Raw genomic sequence first — 15,916 nt, forward strand, 5'->3', positions numbered from 1 at the left:
AAGGCCCCTAGGGCCCAAGCCACAGACTTCTGAATTCAGGCCCCCAGAAGCAGGGTGACTCCAGGTGAGGCCCAAGGGTTCTGTACTCAGGGATGCCCAGAAGGTAATAAAGCTGGTAAGGACAACTCTTCTACTCACCGTCCAGCTTAAATTCAAGTAGGGCAGATAGCCAGGCTTGGAGGGGGGACCTGAGGTTGGCCATGTGGCCGACAGCGATGTTGCCCCAGAAGGGCACCAGAAGATTGGTCATAGCCCAGGCAGGAGAGGCCAGGGTCACTCATCAATAGCTCTGTCCTGATGGAGGATTGCTTACACGGGAGGAGGTGGGGCTAGTTAATATTTGTCCGGTTCCTCCTGGGCTGTGGGCCATATCTTGCACTGGCCCTGGACTCTGTCGTCCCTCCCCTGAGCTGGGCTGGGCCAGACTGGCAGCATTGAGTGGCACCAGGCAGACACCCCTGAGGAAGGGCACCAGCAGCCACTGTGTCAGTGTGCCAGGGAGGTGAGCAGTGTGGGGAGGGGGTGAAGGTGGTTGGGAAACTATGTATGTAGGTGGGGGAGGGAGCAGCACCCCATCTCTTGGCCTCAGGGTCAAGCCAACCGGATCTCTTCCTTCACACAGGAGTGAGGTGAGTCCCCTGCCAGGCTCTGGGCTCCCCTGGCCTGCCTCCTCTCAGGCCCCTTAATCTCATCCCCCTTCCCCAGCCACAGATGGTCCATCCCTGAAACTTGACCACCCCCCCCCCCAAACTGAAGGCTCCTTGGGCTCAGCCTGGCCCGTTCTCCGCGCCCACCCAAGCAGGTTCCTCCTGGTCTTGGGCTCAGTGTGACAGCTGGGAGCTGCCTGGGGCTATTTACCTGCCCTGCTGGCTTCCAAGGCAAACAAGGCAGCTAGCCTGCATGGGAGGGGTGGGGGTAGGGAAGGCTCCTTCAAGAGCCTGGAAGGGGGGTGGGAGATGGGGTTTTTTGGGTGGGTGGGGGAAGAGGTGGGAGCCAAGGAGGTTCAGGCCAATCTTGGACAAGCAGTTTGGGCCTTGGAGTTTGAAAGAGCTGAGGCTTGCCCAGGGGTGTTCCAGGAGCTGGCAGAGACACAGGAGAAACAAGGACCTTTGAGATCCGGGGACCACAGAAGTAAAGGGGATGAGATCAGTCAGGAAAATGAGCGAGGGTGTTATTTCCTCCTATCAAACCGCAAATTCTGGGAGAGCAGGAGCTAGGCTTCCTTTGGCTCTGTGGGGCTAAGGCCCAACACACTTTCAGGGTTTGTCTTCTGGAATAGAACTGAAGCTTGGGGAAGCCCCAGACTAGTGTGTCCCAGAGAGGCTCTGGGGTCCAAACAGGAGGTAAGGCAAAGAACCTTGGGAAAGGCCACATGAGGGGATTGGGGAAATTGGGCTTGACTAAGGGTTCTGCTAGGGGAGATCAAAGAGAGAAATTCCGATTTCAGAGATTCAATAGAAAGCCTCAGCTGGGAGGAGAGGGTTGGAGAAGAGGGAGCTTCTAATCAGTGAGGCATTAGTAACTGAATTATTTCTCAATATGGCAGGCACAGGGAGTAAAGGGGGAACACCTTTGCCTTCACCATATCAGGGCTGAGGAACAGGGAAGGAGAAAAGCAGGCCTCAGCTTTCCCTGTGTAGAGTTGTGTGGACATACCCATAACCAGGGTGGGGTGATTACAGCTTTGCTCCAGGGCAGCAAAATTTAAAGGACTCAAAATTTTCAAATAACCATTTTAAAAGATTATGACATTTTGAAATGTGTGGCACTCATAGTTTGACAACACTGTCATTCCTTCGGTAGCATAAAATGGAATTAGCAAGAATAATTAGATAAATTAAAAAGAAATCAGGCTAAAAAAAATTAAAGAAAAAAAAAAGAAACCAGGTTGCACTTTCTCCTCTCCAGCAGCCACATGCCATGTGATCTGGTTGGTCCCTGGTTGGTCCCACCTTGCCCCTCCCCCAACACCCGCTTTCTCAGCAGCCCTCTAAGTATCCCAGGGTCTCTTCTTCCACAAAGCCAGGGTTGATTTGAGGGCAAATTTCCCTTTATTGCTAGTGGTGGCTCTTCCCATGGTGAGGCATTAATGCCCCCAGAGATGCCATAAGGGCAGGGAAAGGGGGGAGGAAATGGAGTCAGTGAGCCCCAAGCCAAAGGGGAGTACAAATGAACTGCCCTCTGCCCCCTCCAGCATCCCTTCCCTTCATATGCGGCACTGATTGAATGGTTCGTGTTGAGTATTTGTATGGGGCAACCAGGGCCAGAGGAAAAGCCAGGAGACGAGTAAGGCCTACATCCCAGTTCTTGATACTAACTAGCTGGGTCCACTTGAGCCAGACCCCTCCCTTCTCTGCATCTCTGTTTACTCTTCTGTCAGATAAGGTCCCCCTTCCCCCCGTTCTCTGACTCTCAGGATATTGGGGAAGGCAGTAGGGTACACAGTTTTTTGGCTCTGGGTAGGCATGTTGTAATTCAACTCGGCTTCAGTGCCTCCCAGGCAGCCCAAATGGTAGCCTGAACAGCAGCCCCAATGCTGGCCCTTCTGCTCCAGCTGTAGAATCCCAAAGCTTTGATTGGCAGCTGGGGCCAGATTTGGGGGGAACGGTCTCACTGCAGTCCTCCAGCAACAGCCCAGATGTGCTGGCTCTTCTCTTGTCCCCTCTCCCCCTGCTGGAAGCGACACAAAAACAGATTGATAGCTGGACTTTAAACAAATGTCACTCAATCAGTCTGGATTGCAAAACCAAGTCCGTCCCCCCCGGCCCCCAGAAGGCTTGGAAGTTGCCAGACTCCCAAAAGAAAAGTTGGAGAGCTGGTGGTGGTGGCAAAGGTAGTTGCTCCTGAGAAGCCAGCTAGGCTTAACTAGAGTCCCTCAGAGGCCTGGACAGGAGTCACTGGCATCTTAGACAAAGGGCATAGCCATAGCCGCTCCCCTTCTGCACCTCAGGACCTGAGGGAAATAAAGCACAGCCTGAGTAAGGGGGGGGGGCGGCATCAGACAGCCCCAGAGGATCACTGAAGGGGGCTCCTTTGCTACAGGTACCAGAGTCAAAAGACAGGTCTAACTTTACTTCCCTCTGGGATAAAGAGATGAAAAAAAGGTAAAATCAGGGAGAAAGATAAGTCCAGGGCCACTTGACAGAACAGGAGTGGGGGGGAAGCAATGGAGGGATCCTAGATGAGATCAGAAGAGTGAAGTCAAATGAGTCTCCTCCCTTTTCCTAAAGGCTTCTAAGGAAGGACATTTCTGAACCTTACTCGATCATTTGCCCCTGAAGCCATCCCAGCTCACCCCACCCCCACCTCCTGTGAGGAAGTTCTGCATTGCACCTGCCCCATCGCTGAGCACCTAGTAGGTGCTCAAGACACTTGACTGATTAATTCCACTGCTGACAGCCGTGCTCCCAGGAAGTCACGGTCCAATTGTCTTGGCCTGGCAGTACGGGCTCCTAGGAAGACCTTTGTGCCCCAAATCTCTGCTCAGCAGTTTACCAGCTATGATCACCATGACCTTAATGTCAGAGGATCAGAGACTGTCAGGACCTCAGCAATTATCCAAGAGCCACTTTCTCATTTTACAGAGGGGCAGCTGAGTCAACCCAGACTGGAAAGGGACTTTTGCAAAATCACAGAATCCCAGATTTAGAAGGGATTTCAGTGGCTATTAACCCATACTTTCTGCCTGAACAAGGGTCTCTTTGCTTGAAGGCCTTCAGGGAAAGGGAAGCCACCAACCATGTCTTACAGAGGGAAAGGCAGTCTACATGAGAGGCAGCTCGGTGGCCCAGTGAATAGAGCACTGGACCTAGAGTCAAGAAGACTTGAGTTCCAATCCTGCCTCAGACACTTACCAGTTGTGTGATACTGGGCAAGTCACTTCCCTTCTGTCTATCTCATTTTCCTTATCGGTAAAATGGGGATAATAACAGCATCTACCTCTGGGTTGTTGTGAGGATCAAAGTGTTTTGCAAAGCTTCACGGACTCTCGAAATGTCCCCCAGCAAGACAATTAGGCGAATAGGAAAAGCCACACACTGAGACACTTAGAACCTCAAACACAAAACCAGAGATTCCCAGCTCTGCTGCTGACTCTGCTCTACTCTGGGCCTCACTTTTCTCCTTCTTGCTTCATGACTGGGGTCCTCTGACTCTGAATGGAACAAGGGATCCAACAAGATGACACCCTGCTCTCTCTCCCAACCCCCCCCCCCAACTTCCCCACATAGCAGGAAGGAAAAACTGAACTGTGGTGCCAAAAAGGTTGGGCCAATTTCTCTTCGCAAGGCAGAAAGCACACTTGTAATTGAAAAGTATATGTTCAGACTCCATTCATACTAGACAGATTGTTAACCGTGGCGACAGTGATGATGTCTGGACTTGTGAGTTCCATCTGTATGGGGAGAACTCAGTGTGGAAATTCCCTGCACTAATGTAGACAAGCAATTCGCCTGTGACTTGTGTACTGCCGAAACTTTTAGCTCCCCTTGAGGGCTGGTGGCTTGCCCAGGGTCACATAAGTAGTGTATGTTTGAGGCAGAATTTGAGCCTCAGGATTCCTGAAACCAAGGCTACCCTTTACCGACTATATCACAGTGCCTTCCAAGGGGCCCATAATGTAAATTAAAAAAAAAAAGTCATGCTAGACTAGAAAATTATCTATGGAACAGCAGAGACTCCAAATTTCTTGCCTGGTAGTCAAGTTAGGTGATATGTATTGTTTGGTTAGGACTGATAATTTTTTTCTCTGAACCTGGGGAGGGGGGAGCCTGGTGTCTAGAGTTGTCTCGTCCAGGGTCATACAGCCAGGATGTACTAGAGACAGGACTTGAACCTGCCTCTGAGGTCAGTTCTCTATGGTCTTTAAGTAATATTGCACACAGCTTGGAAGTGACAGTTGGAACCAGGAACCGGTTTGGGCCCAGGTCCTCTGAGCTCACTCTCTTAGGCTAAATGACTCTAACTTCTTTCCCCAGAGATCTGAGGCCTCTCCTTGAATCCTTCTCCAATTGTGGAGACCAGAACTGGGCACAGGTCCCTACCGAGGGCCTGATGGGGGTGGGGGGAAGTTTATTTTCTAGTGGCCCCTCACCCCCATTTCTGGCTTACCCAGAGTCCTCAGCTGCTGACTCACACTAACAGTAAAGGGACAGGATGAACAGAGCTTGTGTCAGGGGCCTGGGGGGAGTCTGTGCCCTCCAGAGACTGACCTGAGGTTGCAACAGACAGGTAGGGGCAGAACAGGCTGTTCTTTTATCTAGGGCAGACATTTCAGGTCTACAAGCTGACTGGGAGCCCAGGCTGGGTGTTCCCAAGCTACCCGAGAGACTGCTCATCGACAGAAGCTTGGGGGTGGGGGGGAGGGCAGGAGAGACCACCAGGTTGCCTTTTTTGCCCTCTGTCCTCTGCCTCCCCAGGCAGCTTTTCAGAGGGGAAGAGTGGTCCCACTTTGGGCTCTGCCACTACCTACCACACTGACCTTGGTAAGTCCCTGAATGCCTGTGGCCTTAGTTTCTCCATCTGTAAGACAGGAGCCCTTCTGAGTTCTTTCTACATCTGTGGTGCTGTGATCCTAAAGGCTCAGTATGGGACCATAGGGTCTTCCAGCTTCCTTGAGAGAAGTAGGGAAAGAAAGGGAGCTTTGGGGACCCCAGTGATGTATCAGAGAGGGAGAAGACCTGACTTTGCCCTGCCTAGGGGAAATTCGGGGTTGCTTAAGACTGCCACTGAGGACCAAGAGAGAGAGCCAAGGGGATCCTGGTAATGGGGTTAGGGGTTCCTGCCCCCCCACCCCCCCAGCCTCTGTCTCTGCCTCTTGGTCTTCTGCTTCTCCCTTCCCTCCCCCCTCCCATTCTTCTGGCTTCATGGCGGGTGCGGGGATGGACCGGGCGGGCACAGAACAGGTGGGTGCAGGCTGGGTGTCCGGCTCTGGGACACAAGTGCTCTGTGTCCAGGGTGGGCGGAAGTCAGGGCGTTTGATCTGAATTCTAAAGGGCGTTGTTCAGAGCCCCACAAAGCTCCTATTGTGTACATGCTGGGTATAAGGCAGCATATGACTCCCGAGCACCGGGCAGTGAGGAATTGGGACGCAGGCGCGGACCCGGGGATCACTCCCCCAGCACGGGTATGAAACCATAGGGAACCTGTCCGGGTGGCCTCCGGGATAGGCACTCCCCAAGGTAATACGTGGTGTGGATGGGGATCAGAAACCTGGCAGAAAAGTGGGAGTGGCGTGTGAGGGAGAGGGGCTGCCCTGGGGGGATGGAGCCTGGAGAGCTAAGTAGAGATCAGAAACGGGGAAGGGGAGAGAGGAAGGGGGGACAAAGGAAAGGAGGGAAAGGAGGTGAGATGGTGGGAAGGCCTGCGGGAAGCTCACTTTTCCAGACAGCCTCTGGCTCCTTGAAGAGGGCAGACTTGAGGTGGCAGAATCATCAAGGATTTCAAGGTCACTTAACCCAATTGGCAGAGAAGGAAACTGAGGCAACCCAGAGAGGGGAAGTGACTTGCTCAGACTGTTGTGGGAGTGGGGGGGGGGGCAGGGCTCACAGCCCCACTGCGGCTGCTGTCTTTCCAGGTGCAAGTGAGGCAAGATGAACTGGACAGGCCTGTACGCCTTACTCAGCGGCGTGAACCGGCACTCCACGGCCATTGGGCGCGTCTGGCTCTCCGTCATCTTTATCTTCCGCATCATGGTGCTGGTGGTGGCTGCCGAGAGCGTGTGGGGTGACGAGAAGTCCTCCTTCATCTGCAACACCCTGCAGCCGGGGTGTAACAGCGTGTGCTACGACCACTTCTTCCCTGTTTCCCACGTGCGCCTGTGGTCCCTGCAGCTCATCCTGGTGTCCACACCAGCCCTGCTCGTGGCCATGCACGTGGCCCACCAGCAGCACGTGGAGAAGAAGCTGCTGCGGCTGGAGGGCCATGGGGACCCGCTGCACCTGGAGGAGGTCAAACGGCACAAGGTGCACATCTCGGGCACGCTGTGGTGGACCTATGTCATCAGCGTGCTCTTCCGCCTGCTCTTCGAGGCCGTCTTCATGTATGTCTTCTACCTGCTCTACCCAGGCTATGCCATGGTGCGTCTGGTCAAGTGCGACAGCTACCCTTGCCCCAATGTGGTAGACTGCTTCGTGTCCCGGCCCACCGAGAAGACCGTCTTCACTGTCTTCATGCTCGCTGCCTCAGGGATCTGCATCGTGCTCAACGTGGCTGAGGTGGTGTACCTCATCGTCCGGGCCTGTGCCCGGCGTGCCCAGCGCCGCTCCAACCCCCCCTCACGTAAGGGCTCTGGATTCGGCCACCGACTGTCCCACGAGTCCAAACAGAATGAAATCAACAAGCTGCTTAGTGACCAGGACGGCTCCCTCAAAGACATCCTGCGGCGCAGCCCTGGCAGCGGGACTGGCCTGGCCGAGAAGGGCGACCGCTGTTCTGCCTGTTGAGGGCACAGCCGGTGCCACACCCACCGCCAGCCCCTCTTAGTGCCCTCAGCCTGCCAGGCCGGCCACAGCCCAAGCACCCACCCATTGCCCTCTGAGTGGGGGTAGGGAAGGAGAAAGCAGGTGGGGGTGAGGAATGGGGTGGGGGGGACGGACAGATCTTGCCCCCTCCTCCCCAAGCTTAAGGGAGCAAAGGAGGGTGTAGTTCTTGCTGTTTCTCCCCCTTTCTAATTCCTACTCCTCTCCCTGGGACCACTGGGTATTTTTTTTTTGGGGGGGAGGCTTTGCCAACACTTCCACTGATGACACTAACCTTAACCCTGCCAACATTTGGGGATCCTGCCAGTGGGGTGGGGGCTGTTGCTGGCACCTGGGAAGGGCTCGGGTGGCTGAAAAGAACAAGGCTGTGATTCCATCTGATCAGCTTGGGGTGGGGATTGGTCAGCACTACCTTTGACTCTAGAAGCCCGGGCCTGGGCCTGCAATGTTACACATTAAACAGGATTTTACAGTAAATGTGGCTGTGACTTGTGTATTTGTCCAGTTCTTTCCTCTACAACCGCAGCCTTGTCCCAGCTGAGCCGGCTTTGCCTTTGCCTCAGTTGATGAGGAAAGGAGCGAGGCTGCCAAAATGCTTCTTTAACCAGCAGAAGCTGTAAAGAGGGGAAACCCCTCCCGCTCCTGCAGAACCCCGGGAGCCTCCTACTTGCCTTTGGAGGACTCAAAGAATGGAACCCTCTGGTCTGGAGACGTCTGCCTAGCCAGACAGGGGCCTCTTTGGGAAGGCTGGCCTCAGGCCAGCCAGCCTTCCCAGGCTTCCCTTAGCTCAGGTCCTGAACGCCCCACCTTGCACCCTTGAACCAGCAGTCCCTGCAGAGACAAAGCCACCCCCCTCTTCAAGTACAGCTCCCATACCTGGCAGACTGTAGCTGGCTGTGTCTTTTCTCTGATTCTCTGCCTACTTCATACTTCAAGGAAGCACTTTAGAGATCCCACCCACCCCTAGGCTAATTCCCCTTCATACTTTCCTCCTCAAAGCCTCAGGCAACCAGAGGAAGTCTGGTCTCTCTCTCCCTACATCCTGGGGCAAGGTTCGTGGAGGTTGGCTCTAGTGTTGGAAGGGACCTCAGAGACCAGCTAGTCTAATCCTCTTCCCACCCGACTCATTTTACAGATGAGGAAACTGAGGCCCAGGGGGGTGAATGACTTGCTCTTTGGTAGTAAATGGTAAAAGCAGAATTTGAAAGCAGGACCATTTCCTCCGAATGGAAGGCTCTTTCTTTTGCCTTCTGAGTAAGGTTTGGGAGAGATCTCAAACCTTCGTTTGCATTCCTTAACCTTCTAAATATAAGGAAAAAAGGTAAGGCCAGTTGTCACAGGCAGTTAGATAGCACAGGGAGTGGATAGACTGCTAGGCCCAGAGTCAAGAAAGCAAGTCCAAATCTGGCCACAGAAGGTACTAGCAGTGTCACCCTGGGCAAGTCACTTCACTTGGTTTGCCTCAGGCTCCTCTTCCGTAAGATGGGGATAATAAGAACACCTGCCTCCCAGAGTTGGTGTGAGATCATAATTATAAAGTACCTTGTTCCAAGGAAGATTCCCTGTGTGTTTTTATTGTTCACAGACTTTTCTCCTCCTTAAGGTAATGGGATTTTAGTGGTAGGAGGGATCCCAAAGAGGAGGTGATTTGGCCAAGGGCACCTAGGTGGTAGGCAGCTGGACCTGGATTCTATTTTTTTTTTCTTTTTGGTGAGGCAATTGGGGTTAAGTGACTTGCCCAGGGTCACACAGCTAGTTAGTGTCAAGTGTCTGAGGCCAGATTTGAACTCAGGTCCTCCTGACTCCAAGGCCAGAGCTCTATCCACTGAGCCACCTAGCTGCCCCAAGACCCAGATTCTAAACCAGGGCCTCTAGCTCTATGTGGGGGGAGCTGGGGGGTTGGGACGAGGGTGTTTTCAGACATTGGGCAGGATGGGAAACTCTTTCATTGATGAATGATGAATGATGGCTCTCAGAGCCAGCCTACACTCTACTCACCTAGTTATAGGTTGCCATACTTAAACCAGCATGGTGCACCTTAATTCATCAATTAGGTTATCAACAGCTCTTGGAGGTTCCTCTCCTGAATGGCAAAGGTCCCTCCTAATCCCTTCTCAGGGACTGTCTCTGGACCCTTTTAGGGTCTTGCTCACAGAACTCTCTTGAGAACACCAAGAGCTCCATGTTCAGGAACCTCAGGAATGACTTGGCTTTTCAATTCCATTAAGAACTACTCTGCCCCTTTTATTAAAGTCCCAGGCATCCTGAAGGTAAGAGTTTGTCCAATCAGCTGAAACAAGGGAGCTTGGGAAAGCTCTTCCATCTTCCGAGAGTCCCTCTTTCCTTTCTTCTATACTATCTCCTAGGGGAGGCCATATTGAAACCCATCTCTCAGAGAGAAAGTATCTTCAGGATTCTTTAAGCGTTTAACCCTCTCAGTCAGAAAAACATTTGTCTGGTCTGCTCCCAGAGCAGAAGTCTGGAAATTCCCTTTCTCTTCCAGGAGACCAATCCCACAGCTCTGATTGGAAAATTGACAGAAAGGCTTTTGGACCAGGAGTATTTCTCATTCTCCAATGGCGCATGAACCTCTGTGTGTGTGTGTGTGTGTGTGTGTGTGTGTGTGTGTGTGAGTGTGTGTGTGTGTGAGTGAGACATTTAGTCTTGTGCCATTTGATCATGAACTGGTATAGAACTAGGAACAGGCCCGAAGAATTGAGAGGCTGGTTATCACAATAGAGGGAAATGGGTGAGGTGCCATTGTTCATGGCAGATAATTTGAGTGTTGGTCACCCAGCTTAGGGAAAGTAGTTTCTTCTCTGAGACTATCCTTCTAGATTTGCTGAAAAGCAAGGAGTCCAATTAAATAAATAAATAAATAATAAATAAATAGCCAGTGTGACCTTGGCCAAGTCACTTCCCTTCTCTCCAGCCTTCAGTTTCCTCTTCTTTAAAATAGTTGGATTCGATGGCCTCTGTTAATGTAACATCTATGGCATCATAATGAGTAAGAAGTCTTTCCTTATTTTAGAAACAAATCCCCATCTGGGAGACAGCTGAGACCATGTTGGGTTGCTGGTTTTCCCGTAGCCCTCTCATTGTCCTCCACCCCCACCCACAGGAAGGGAGAAGAACAGTCCCATCTTTGACTCCAATGGAAACATTTCCTCACCTGACAGCTGAAATTCTTGTCATAGAAAAAAGCACAAAAGCAGAACTAAGGCCCAGGGATGGCTGGGCCATTCTGGCCTCCCAAGCCTTCAGCTTTGGGTCCTGCCATGGGAGTTTCTCCCTGGTCTGGCTCTCAGCTTCCTTTCTAGCCTGATTCCTTCCCATTGCTACTCTTGTGATCCAGCCCAAACAAGCCATTTCCTGTTCTCTGATCCTATGCTGCCCTCTCCAGCGTCCCTGGAAAGGCATTCCCACAAGGCCCTGTAACTCCCTTGGTGCCTGGCATCAGCTTCCTTGCCTTCTGAGAAGATTCAGCTCAGGCTCATGGGTCTCTGAACTGCTACTCCCATTCAAGGATGTGTTGCGGCCCCCCCCCCACTATGGGTGCCCCTGTTCTATTTTCCTTCGATTCTGCCAATGGGGGCAGGGAAGAAGCCTGAGCTCTGCCTTCCCTCAGAGGTGGGCAGCACCCAGAAGATAGGGGCCGCCTATCATCTGTCATCTTTCCATCCCCAGTCAGTGAGTCAACAAACATTTATTAAACACTTACTATGTGTAGGCCCTGTGTTAAGTGCTGGAGGCATGAAAGGCAAAAAACAGTCCCTGCTCTCAGGGGGCTTATAATCTAATTGGGGGAGAAAATATACAAACAAGCTCTATTCAGGATAACTTGGAGGTGCTCACCAGAGGGAATGCACATGCATTAAAAGGAACCAGGAAAGGCTTCCTGTAGAAGGTGGGACTTTTAGCTGGGGCTTGAAGGAAGCCAGAGAAGCCAGGAGGCAGAGATGAGGAGGGAGGACATTCCAGTACTGGGGGACAGCCAGAGAGAATGCTGGGACCCAAGAGATGGAGGGGCTTGTTTGCAGAACATCCAGGGAGCCGAGGTCACTGAATGGGAGAAGATGCCGGGGTAAGGTCAGTCAGTCAGTCAGTCAGTCAATAAACATTTATTAAGCACCTGATACTGCCTGGCGCTGTGCTAAGCCCTGGAGACACAAAAAGAGGCAAAAGACCGTCCCTGCCCTCAAAGAGCTCATAGTCTAACAGGGAGATGATATGTACAAACGAGCTCTGTGTGGGACAAATAGGAAATCCTGAATAGAGGGAAGGCCCTGGAAGGAAGAGGGCTGGGGAAGGCTTCCGGCAGAAGGCGGGATTGGAGATGGGATTTAAAAGAAGCCAGAGAGGTCAGTGCTCAGAGAGGAGGAGGGAGAGTGTTCCAGGCCTGGGGGACAGCCAGAGAGAATGGCCAGAGCCCAGAGATGGAGGGGCTTGTTTGTAGAATAGCCAAGAGCCAAGAGCCAGCATCACTGGACTGAAGAATACATGGTGGGGAAGGAAGGTAGAAGAAGACAGGGAAAAGGAGGACTTTGAATGCCAAACAAAACATTTTGTATTTGATCCTGGAGGCCATAGGGAGCCACAGAAATTAACAGCATAGCGATGTGGCATCGTCAGACCTGTGCTTTAGGAAAATCACTTTGAAGGATGGTTTGGAGTGGAGAGACACTTGTGGCAGGCATGAGGTAATGAGGGTCTGTGCCAGAGGGGTGGCAGTATCAAAGGAGAGAAAGGGGCATTTTCAAGAGATGTTATGAAGGTAAAATAAATAGGCCTTGGCAACATATTGGACATGGGGGGGGTGTTGATAGAGAGGGAAGAGTTCAGAATGACACCTAGGTTGAGAACCTGAGGGGCTGGGAGGATGGTGTTGCCCTCCACAGTAATACAGAAGCTGGGGGGGGGGAGGGGGGAGTTTTGAGAGAAAGACAATGAGCTCAGTTTGGGACATATTGAGTTTAAGATATCTACTGGACATCCAGTTCAAGATGTCTGTAAGGCAGGTGGAGATGCAGCAATGGAGGTCAACAGAAAGATTAGGGCAGGATAGGTAAGTTTGAGAATCATCAGCTTAGAGATGGTAATTAATTCCATGGGAGCTGCTGAGATCACCCAGTGAGGGCCCAGTTGAGGCACTGTAACAGACATTCGTAATGCACTCAATTAGAAGGGTTGAGTGATTTTATTCACCTTTCAGTGGCATGTGTATGTGCATGTGTGTGTCTGCGTATGTGTAAGACAGAAGGCTTAATAGCAGTGAGCTAAGGCTTGGCAGGGTGCAATTGGTGAAATGATAAGGGGGCTAGAGATTCAAGAGAAGAGAACAAAATTAAATTGGTTCACCAAGGGAAAAAGGAGAGAGGGAGTAGTTCAGGGGAGATGGCCTAGGAGAGAATTGAGGGATCAAGAGACTGGAGATCATGGTGTGGAAGAAGAGTAGGATTTGGTAAGGAAAGGCAGAAACTGAGAGATAGAAAGCCAATAGATTGTGGTTGAATAAAGGCATTTCATAATTCTTGAACATTGTGGGAAATGACAAGATCAAGGGTATGACCAACCTTTGTGTATAGCTGAGGTGAAGTGGAGGCTCATGGGATGTGAGGAGGCTGAGGAACTGAATGATTAGGAGTTGGAGGGAGAGTCAATATGTATGTAGAAGTCTGCTATGAGGGCAGGAGTTGGGGAAGAGAGAAAAATTATGAGCCAGGTACTGAACTCATTGAGGAAGGAAAGGGAGTGACCTGGATGTCTGCAGACAAAAACTGCCAGGATTCTGACTGGGTGGTAGATATAAATAGCATGAACCTCAAGGGAGGAGAGGTTACTGAGTGATGGAGGTAAGACAAGAACCTGGAAGTGACCGTGGGGAGCAGGGAGGATTCCAACTCTTCCATCTGGACCAATGACTGAAGGTGCAGCCAGTACTGGAAAGGGTGTGTTGTGAGTGTGTGTGTGTGGGGGGGGGCAGGGTAAGCCAAGTTTCAGTAATAGCTAGTAGATGGAGGGAGTGGGAAAGGAAAAGATTTAGAATGAAGGTAAGTTTGTTGTCTATGGAACAGGCATCCCAGAGGGCACAGTAGGAGTTAGGTTGAAACTTCGGGGTGGATGGTTGAAGAGGATGGGGATGAAGAATTGGGTGGGTGGAGGTGGGGAATGGGGTTTGGATTCTGAGCTAAAGGGGTTCAGAATCACTGGGATGAAGTAGGGCATGACCAGGTAGGAGAATGTTCATCATTGAGTAGAAGATACCATTCCTGTACCCTCAAAGGAGTCTGGAGATCAAGTAGGTGACAAGATGGAAGGTACAGTGTGTTGATCACATTGTCTGCCTTGTTTCACTACTCTCTGAAGGCTGGAGATTAGGCAGGAGACCATACAGTAGGAGACGAAAGTCAAACCTACATGGCAGAAGAAGAAAGTCCTGCTCCCCACTGTCTTTCCCCTTTCTCTTTCCTCAAGGGACTCTCAAAGCAAGAGATGGAAGGCCTGAAGTCAAAGGGAAGGTTGCTCCTCTTTGCCCCAGGGGTTCTCCATATCTTAGTCGGGAGATTGGGTTGGTAGCAGGAGGTAAGAGTTGCCTTGTACTGGTGTAGATGAAAGTTGGCCCCACCTGGTCTCCTGAGGGAAGCCAGCCAGGGGCCGGGAGACAGAAGGTGTAAGTAAGACTTGAAAGCTGGTGGTGAGCAGATAATGAAGGGCTTTGAATGTCAAACAGGATTTTCTATTTGATCTTGGAGGCAATAGGGAGCCACTGGAGTTTACTGAGTAGGGAGGGTGACATGGTCAGATCTGTGCTTTAGGAAGATCACTTTGACAGCTGAGGGGAGGAGGGACTGGATTGGGGAGATATGTGAGGCAGGGAAACCATCCCCAGTAGCTATTGCAGTAGTCCAGGAGAGGAGAGGGCATATAGGAGAGATACCATAGAAGTAGCATCATAGGACTTGGTGACAGATTGGAAGGGGGGAGGGGGCAGGCGAGAGATAGTGAGGAATTGAGGATGATAGACATTGAAGTTAGGAGCCTGGGTGATTGGGAGGATGGCAGTGCTCTCAGCAGTAATAGGGAAGTCAGGAAGACAGAAGGGTTTTGAGGGAAAGGTAATGAGTTCAGTTTGGGACATATTGAGCTTAAGATGTCCATGGGACATACAATTCAAGATGTCTAGTAGGCAGTTGGAAATGTAAGCCTGGGCTGAGTGCAGGACTTTCGTTAGAATAGGGGTAGTTGGGTAGTATTTGAATTGAATCAACTGGGGGGCTCTGGGTAGAAATTAAAGGGATGGGGTGCAGCTTAGGTCAATATAATTATGTAGGCCTTTCCTAAGAAGCTGTTACTGTTCAGTTGTGTCTGGCTGTTCATGACCCCATTTGGGGTTTTCTTGGCAAAGATACTGGAGTAGTTTGCCATTTCCTTCTCCAGCTCACTTTACAGATGAAGAAACTGAGGCAAACAGGGTAAAGTGACTTGCCCAGAGTCATACAGTTAGTAAGTGACCGAGGCCAGATGAACTCAGGAAGACGAGTGTTCCCGATTCCAAGCCCAGTGTTCTATCCCCTGCAGTGCCACCTAGCTGCCCCTTCTCTTGAGAAGTAGAGCTGTCCAAAGATGAACGCTGTTGTATGATTGCAGGCCTTCAAGTGAAGGCTGGATGTTGTCAGGATCTAGAGAGGGGGGCCTGGTTGGACCAGAGCTCTGAGGGAGATTCAGGGACTTCTAGAGGCCCTAAGTAGCCTCCACCAGTCAGCCATTTTGTCAAGCTGGACCAGAACACCAAGATTCTCCAATAGTCACAACTCCCAAACAGAATCATTTCTGTTCTCCCCTCAGTCTGTCTACATATTGCCTAGCATGCACAGCCTGAGAAGGCAGCAGACACGTTCTCATTCTCTACTCCAACAGGAGGGAGCTCATCCTCATTACTGGTTTGGGGGTCATTCCATTCAACTACATTACATTATTATGGTAATGGGACTTCTGGAGACAATACACCGTATTTGGCCACAAGTCTCTGATTTGTAAAAGGAAGGGGGTCCAGCTTGAAATGGAGAAAGCTGCCAAGTCCTCTCTGCCCATGCCTATGTCAGCATGCTGGTCCTTACCTGGCAGTCAGGGTGCTGCTCCTCCAGATAGCATAATTGGCCAGCTGGAGCTTGTTCAGAGCCTTCAAGAAGGCACGGGCTAGGCACGTGGCCATGAGACTGTAGACCCCTCGGGGCTTTTCTTTGGTCAGAGCTAGTGAAAAAGGGGGCAATTGATTCAGGAACAGCTTGCTAGCAGTGAGAGGAGCCCTAAGTGGAACGGGCTGCCTTGGGATGTGCCATCCAGGCAGGTGAAGCTGCATAGCCCCTGACTGAGCCTTTCCCAGACAGGATTCCTGTTCAGGGACTGATTGAGCTTGAGGCCCTTCCAACCCTTTTGAT

General features: G+C 51.4%; 1 protein-coding gene across 4 annotated transcripts; it reads left to right on the forward strand.

Annotated features, from left to right (window-relative positions):
• The first annotated feature begins 359 nt into the window (after window positions 1-359).
• GJB1 (gap junction protein beta 1) lies at window positions 360-7,955 on the forward strand. Of its 4 annotated transcripts, none has more exons than XM_020976610.2 (3): window positions 360-502; window positions 1,261-1,343; window positions 6,575-7,955. In XM_020976610.2, exon 3 carries the CDS (start codon window positions 6,591-6,593, stop codon window positions 7,440-7,442), a length of 852 nt encoding a protein of 283 aa, XP_020832269.1. In that variant the 5' UTR covers window positions 360-502; window positions 1,261-1,343; window positions 6,575-6,590; the 3' UTR covers window positions 7,443-7,955. The 4 variants fall into 4 exon arrangements, with proteins under 4 accessions (XP_020832269.1, XP_020832268.1, XP_020832266.1 ...); XM_020976609.2 differs by lacking the exon at window positions 1,261-1,343 and adding an exon at window positions 5,418-5,483; XM_020976607.2 differs by lacking the exon at window positions 1,261-1,343 and having other exon boundaries at window positions 361-502.
• The last annotated feature ends 7,961 nt before the right edge of the window (window positions 7,956-15,916 follow it).

This window comes from Phascolarctos cinereus, unplaced genomic scaffold (assembly GCF_003287225.1).
Source record: "Phascolarctos cinereus isolate Bilbo 61053 unplaced genomic scaffold, phaCin_HiC Scaffold_8;HRSCAF=390, whole genome shotgun sequence".
NCBI lineage: Eukaryota > Metazoa > Chordata > Mammalia > Diprotodontia > Phascolarctidae > Phascolarctos > Phascolarctos cinereus.